The sequence below is a fragment of the Pelodiscus sinensis genome, chromosome 2, assembly GCF_049634645.1.
Source record: "Pelodiscus sinensis isolate JC-2024 chromosome 2, ASM4963464v1, whole genome shotgun sequence".
Taxonomy (NCBI): domain Eukaryota; kingdom Metazoa; phylum Chordata; order Testudines; family Trionychidae; genus Pelodiscus; species Pelodiscus sinensis.
Window position 1 is genome coordinate 3,671,435 of NC_134712.1, and position 6,000 is coordinate 3,677,434.

At 54.7% G+C, this 6,000-nt stretch overlaps 1 protein-coding gene across 2 annotated transcripts in view; it reads right to left on the minus strand.

Moving 5' to 3' along the window:
• PSCA (prostate stem cell antigen) overlaps positions 1-5,536 on the minus strand; it is a 7,014-nt gene extending 1,478 nt beyond the window's left edge. Inside the window, exons 1-2 of one of the 2 annotated variants that reach the window (XM_014574990.3) lie at positions 5,337-5,536; positions 2,428-2,535 (exon numbers count right to left, since the gene is read on the minus strand). In XM_014574990.3, the coding sequence (XP_014430476.2) occupies positions 2,428-2,535; positions 5,337-5,412 (184 nt within the window). In that variant the 5' untranslated portion in view covers positions 5,413-5,536. Of the gene's footprint in view, positions 1-2,427; positions 2,536-2,888; positions 3,034-5,336 lie in introns of those variants that run through there. The other variant, XM_075920013.1, reaches the window with a different exon arrangement.
• Between the last annotated feature and the right edge of the window lie 464 nt (positions 5,537-6,000).

The window sequence follows — 6,000 nt, forward strand, 5'->3', positions numbered from 1 at the left end:
CCCCTCGCCCACTCCTGTGCCCTCCCAGACCCCGTCCCCCAAGGCCGCTTCCCAGCATCCCCCTCCCACACACTGAAATCCTCATTTTTGGCTGCACCCCAGAGCGTAGGGTGGGTCCCCCAAGACCACTAGCTGGGGCCCCCCAAGGTTTTGATGTGCAAGGGGAGTGTGGAGAGTCAGGGCTTTTTTTGGTGGGGGTGAGGGTTTGCTTTTCATTTCTGTGCAGCCCCCGACTGATTTTTCTGTGGGTCAGCAGCCTCTGACCCAAAAAAGTTTCCCCGCTCCCTGCCCTAAGCTATGTCAAGTGTAGGAGACCCCCACGGCTTTACCCACAAGTGTATTATTCTAACCGAAAGGACGCTGACAATAGGAATAATAACGTTTTCTATTTGCGCCTGTACCGGAGCACAGGGTGCAACGAAAACGAGTACATTTTGGGGGGCTGAGGCCCCTCATAAATCTGAGTTTACTTAGCTTGTGCATCAAGCCAGCACCAGTGGAGTTTCCGTTATATATGGGGTCACCCCTGACAGAGGGGCAGAGCCGGCAGCCTGAGGGCAAGAGAGCTGGGGGAACCCAGTAAGTTACTGGGGGGACAGGCTGGTCGAGGGAGGGGCTGTGGGGGGGGGGGATGCTAGCGTTGTGAAAATCATTGCAGTTGGTGGTTTTTTTTTCTTCCATGTTTGAATTTAAAATAATAAAACACAGTCAAGAATCTCTCTCTCTCACGCTCTCTCTGTACCGGTGGGTCCCCCCACATGCGGCCGGTGGGTCGCCCTAGCCAAAAGTCTGTGGACCGCCGCGTGGGAATTCGAACTCGACGGCAGCCAAGTCTCGCTGGACTGCGACCCCTAGAAGGAGCCTAGGCCAAGGGATGACAAAGGGGGCGGAAAGAACATAAAGCCCGAGGCCATTTTGGGGTCAAACTGGCTTGTAAACAAATCCAGTTTCTTTCCCCTGGTGGCTTGACTCACAGAGCAGCAACGCTTTTGCCTTTCTATTTGGCCGAGGATTTCAGAGCCAGAACGAGACCCCTTGCAGGGACGGGGGCTCGGCTGTGGTAAGCCCTGTACAAACACAGAGCCGGGGACAGCCCTGTTCTCCGTTAGAGACACGTCTGGCCTCGCCACATCCCTGTTACCCTTTCACAGACGGGAAATGGAGTAATTAATTCAGGGGCTAAGCAATTTGTCAAGAGACAAAGGATCGGATTCAGAGCTGAGCCACTCTCCGTTGGAGTCACTTAAACTTTTCTTGGCCCCTGAGTGTGTAAGTTACAGCAGCTCGGTCTTCCTGACCAGCGTGCTCTCTAATTTTGCTCCATCCATGTGCAGAATAAATTTTGTGTGAGGCATGTGCGGATGTGCACCACCAGGAGAAACACATGCTGCTGGCGGTGGGTGCTCTGCCTATCAGCAAGGTGGCATTTAAATCTCTCCTGGATGGCTGCCCAAGTGCTCGGGATGTTAGTGGACGGAGAGCTGGGAGAGTTTAAGGGAGAGAAGGCTACAAAGACTCTAGCACTTACAGCGCACAACTGCACTGATGCAGCCGCACGGCTGTGGCATTACTGGGGCAGCTGCTGCAAGCCGGCAGCAGCTCCTGTCTGCTTAATGACGCCACCTCCCCAGAGCAGGGGCGACTGGTGGGTGGGTACACAGGGGATCACTGGGCATGTGAGCCCCCGCCAGCCTGGGGAGGAGCTAAGACAACCCTAAGCCCCGCCTCTCCCTTCCCCTGCCCCGCCCCCAACCCATCCTTATTCCGCCCTCTCTCCTCTTCCCCGCCCTTGCTCCGCCCCATCCCGCCTTCTCCGCCAACCAATGCGGTGCAGGGGAATTAGTAGAGCTGGGGGGCGGGGTCTGGCGCCGGCAGCAGGAATCCAGCCCCCTTGCACTCACCGGCAGCGGCAGGGGAAGCGGAGTCACGCGGCTCCCCGAGAGGTGAGTGCAGAGTGAGCCGGGGCCGCCTTGCTCCGCTTCCCCTTCCGCTGCCGGTGAGTGCAGAGGGGCTGTGGGCATCAGGCCCTCCTGCTAGCCCCGAGCCGCCCAGAGGCTCTGGCCCCGCTGGCTGCTGGCCCTTGCCCCCTCCCTGCCCTTACCTCCCTTACCCCCCACCTCCCCATCCCCAGAGCTCCGGAGAGCCAGTGGGAAGACACGGCCACAATCTGCCCTGGTGTACTCCGGAGAGTCAGCCAGCAGGCATGGCTCAGGGCGGGGCATGGGTGGGAACAGGGGAGGTAGTTTGGATAGGCAGTGTCTCCCCTTGCCTCGGATACCCGCCGCCCCTAACATCGGCACCTCTTTTCCTCTAGCTCCCCACACCCGGCAGTGGCACCCGGCCAGGGGTCTCTGAGAGAGGGTCCTAGGGGGGTGGCTCTGGGTTGGCCCCGTCCGTGACGGCCACTGAATTGGACCGTTGCCTTACTGATCACGTCCGTCTTGCACGCTTTTGTGCCATTGGCACACTCCACCAACGTCTGGCAATTGGAGTTGCTGAGCTGCGTCTTGCACGTGTAGCATTTCAGTGAGCCACCTGCAGGAGGGGGAGAAGTGTGAGCAGGAGAGCCGGGCACACTCACAAGCAGACTGGGTGAGTACAGCGGGAAGCCAGGCTTAAAAGCACCCGCCTCCCGCTGCCGCCCCTTCTCCGTCTTTCCCGCCGGTCACACCTCAGAGACTCGCATGTCAGAACGGGGCAGGAAACGGACAATTTTTGACAGGATTGGTCCCTCAAGTTAGTGTCAAGAAGAAGGACTGTCGGATTTACGAATGGTGATTTTTGTTAGTGGTAAAGGAAAGCAGGGCTGCTAACAGGGATGGATGGCGGAAGGCCCCAAAGGTAAGGACCGAGCCGACATTCACGTGAAGGACTGTGACTTTTGATACCTGCTCCCTGAAGAGGCTGTCTGTAACCCACACACCTGCTGGGTGTGGTGCTCTGTCCAAGGTAGGCGACTTCTAGAGAGAGAGGCGTTTGCTCAACAGCCATAGCTGAGCGCCAGCTGGTTTTCAGCTCAGGCTGTAGCGACTTCTGCACTGAGATCCCAGGTCTGGTTCTGCCTGTTGGTGTTACACCTGCCCACACCTGTCACCTCCCCGTGGAAGTGAATCCTAGTGGGTAGAACGGTGCTGGGTGAATTTGCGGAGTTTGGGCATGTGTGAGGGCCCGAGGGGAACATGATGCAACGCTGTGTAGTTGCACAGCACCGTACAATGGCGCAATGATGCAAAGATCAGCAATCACGATTCAGAGTTTGTTTCCCAGGAACCTCCCAGTCCAGGGGAGAAGGGGATGAATTTAACCCATTCATTGCCAGGCCTACATGGCACCTGCTGCTCTGCCAACTGTGCTGCGGAGCTAGGTGCTTTCAACAGGTGAGTTCCACCTGGAGCTCATGGCCGGTGCATCGTCTGCTGGGTGTGTTGTTGCCCGCACACCTGCTGGGTGCGGTTCGCTGGTGCTGAGCCCACGTACAGAGAGAGAAAAGAATGAGTTTGACCTGAGGACTTTCAATTAATGTGCCTGCTTTACTCTCTGCGGGGAGCTAGATGGATGGAGATTTCTCTTGGGGATGGCCCTAGAGCGAATGGCAGCCCCCTCTGTTTGTCAAACTTTTCAGAACTTCCATTGGGTATGTCTACACTAGCCCCCTAGTTCGAACTAGAGAGCTAGTGTAGACATACCCTTTTTTATTGCCTTTGTAGCCCATTTCACGGATTGAGGGGTGACATCCCACTCTGTAGAGGGCGTGGGAACAACATTCTCGGAGGTTCAAGGACAATCTAGCTCTCTCACAGACTGGCAGGGTTCACGAGCCTCTAGGAGGTCAGTGAACAATGACCCCACATAGGGGAGGCCTGAAACCTTTTCCTCCGGCGCTTCTCCGGCCCCCCTCTCGCACAGTGTCCAAGCACCTTGGGATCTTTAGTGCACTGACCGGGACAACCCCCCTTTATCTCTCTTTTTCAACTCTAGCTCCCTGACCACTAGGCCATCCTACCTGTCTGCGTGTGGAATTTTCGGGAAGTTCCATGCTGCAGCTTCCCCTCCCAACCTTGGCTTTGATCCACCAGCACAATCAGAGTGGAGGGGAATCACAGGGCCACCCATTTCTTCCTGCTCCCAGGAGGGGCTGGCTAGCCGGCACACACCCCGAATGCCAGGGGAGATGCATTGATTCGCCTATATCCTATGTAGCCTCCCCTGGAGGGAGGAAGGTTCCCATACTCCCTTGGGTGCAACTGTCCGCGTGGGATCTGAGCTGGGAATTCAACCCCCAGCCTGTGCCAAATGGGTTTCTCTAGCCTCACCCCTCGCAATGGATTTTCTGTATGGGGTGGAGGGGAAGGGGAGGAGGGATTATACTCGGCACTAAGGAGACAACCTGCAGGATACAATGAATCCAGAAAGCCCATCTAATCTCCTGCCGACTTTGCAACGATCCCCTTGGTTCACAGGCTCGGCTCAATGGGAGCTGAGCTCACAGCTTTAAGGCAACCCCCACAAGAAAACATGAGAAAGAACGGCTCTTGCACAAGAGGGTTTTTTTGTGCAAAAAGGAACAATCTACACAGCTCCTTTTTGCACAAAAGCCTCTTGCGCAAAAACGGGCCCTAATTAATTATGCAAATGAAGTACGGCAATATGCTAATTCATGCTTCATTAGCATAAGCTTTTGTTGAAGAAGGGCGCAGTATAGACGTAGCCTGAGAAACCAGGGTAATATGTGTGTGCATAACCACCGCTAGGCAGATTTGAACCTGAGACTTTAGTGTAGAAGTCTCTACAGCTTGAACTATAAAGCCAGCTGGCTCCCGGTTTAGGCTGTAGAGCTCCCTTGTTCTTATCTCTCACTGTAAGTGGTCTAAGTTCCACTCCATGGGCCAGTGACCCACACTAGGGGTGTGGGTTACATACATGTGCATAGATAGTTTGCTAGTTTCTAGAAATGAGCACTCATTTTACATCCCACGCACATTAACTCCCATCAAGAAATCAGAAAACCATCCTTAGTCTCATCTGGACAGGTCAGCTGCCCATAAAAACATAAGAATGGCCAGACTGGGTCAGACCAAAGGTCCATCTAGCCCAGTATCCTGTCTGCCGACAGTGGCCAATGCCCCAGAGGGAACAAACAGAACAGGTGATCAAGCGCTCCACCAGCAAGTGGTCCAGGAGAAAGCCAATCCACTATTTCTGGAGCTGGAGCCAGGGGCTTCATTATTTCTTTGCTGCAAACAAACTGTGAGCATCTCTCCAGACATCCCCATAGCACCTTATCTTGGTGGTAAGGATATGGGCTGGGGTACAGAGGAACCTCCCAGATGTCTTACCTGGCTGTGTGCACAGGATGGCAGCCAGCAGGGTGATCAGAAAAGCCTTCATCTTCGGAGGATGAGTCCAGCCCATCGAATACGGGACACCTCCTCCCGGGGTGTTTTATAGCCTGGTTCAGTTATCTCATCAACCGCAAGGGGCTGGGAGGTTTCACTGGCAAACCGCTGGGTCTCTGAGTCATAGCCCTGATATTTGTGTGCCTCCCCTGCTGGCCTGTCCCCATCATGCCGTATGCTCAGATGCGCCTCTTCTCACTCTCATTTCCTCATTATCCTGCGTGTTTGGGCGAGTGGGTCACACCTTCGCAGAGAAAAGCAAAGCACCTGAAAAAAAGGATGGTCTTCGGGTGACCCTACCTGAGCAGGGGAGGTATTTACTGCTCAGTTCTGACTAATCTTCCCTTGAGCGCTACACCCATCAAGGGCCGGGATTTGAGGCAAGGAGTTCCACAGGTTGACTGCACGCTGGATGAATAAAATCCTCCTTTTGTTTGTTTTAAACCTGCTGCTTGTCAATTTCATCTGGTGACCCCTAGTTCTTAGGTTATGGGAGCATGTAAATAACTTTTCCTCATTCACTTTCTCCACACCAGTCATGATTTTATAGACCTCTATCACATCCCCCCTTAGTCTCCTCTTTTCTAAACTGAAAACTTCCCCG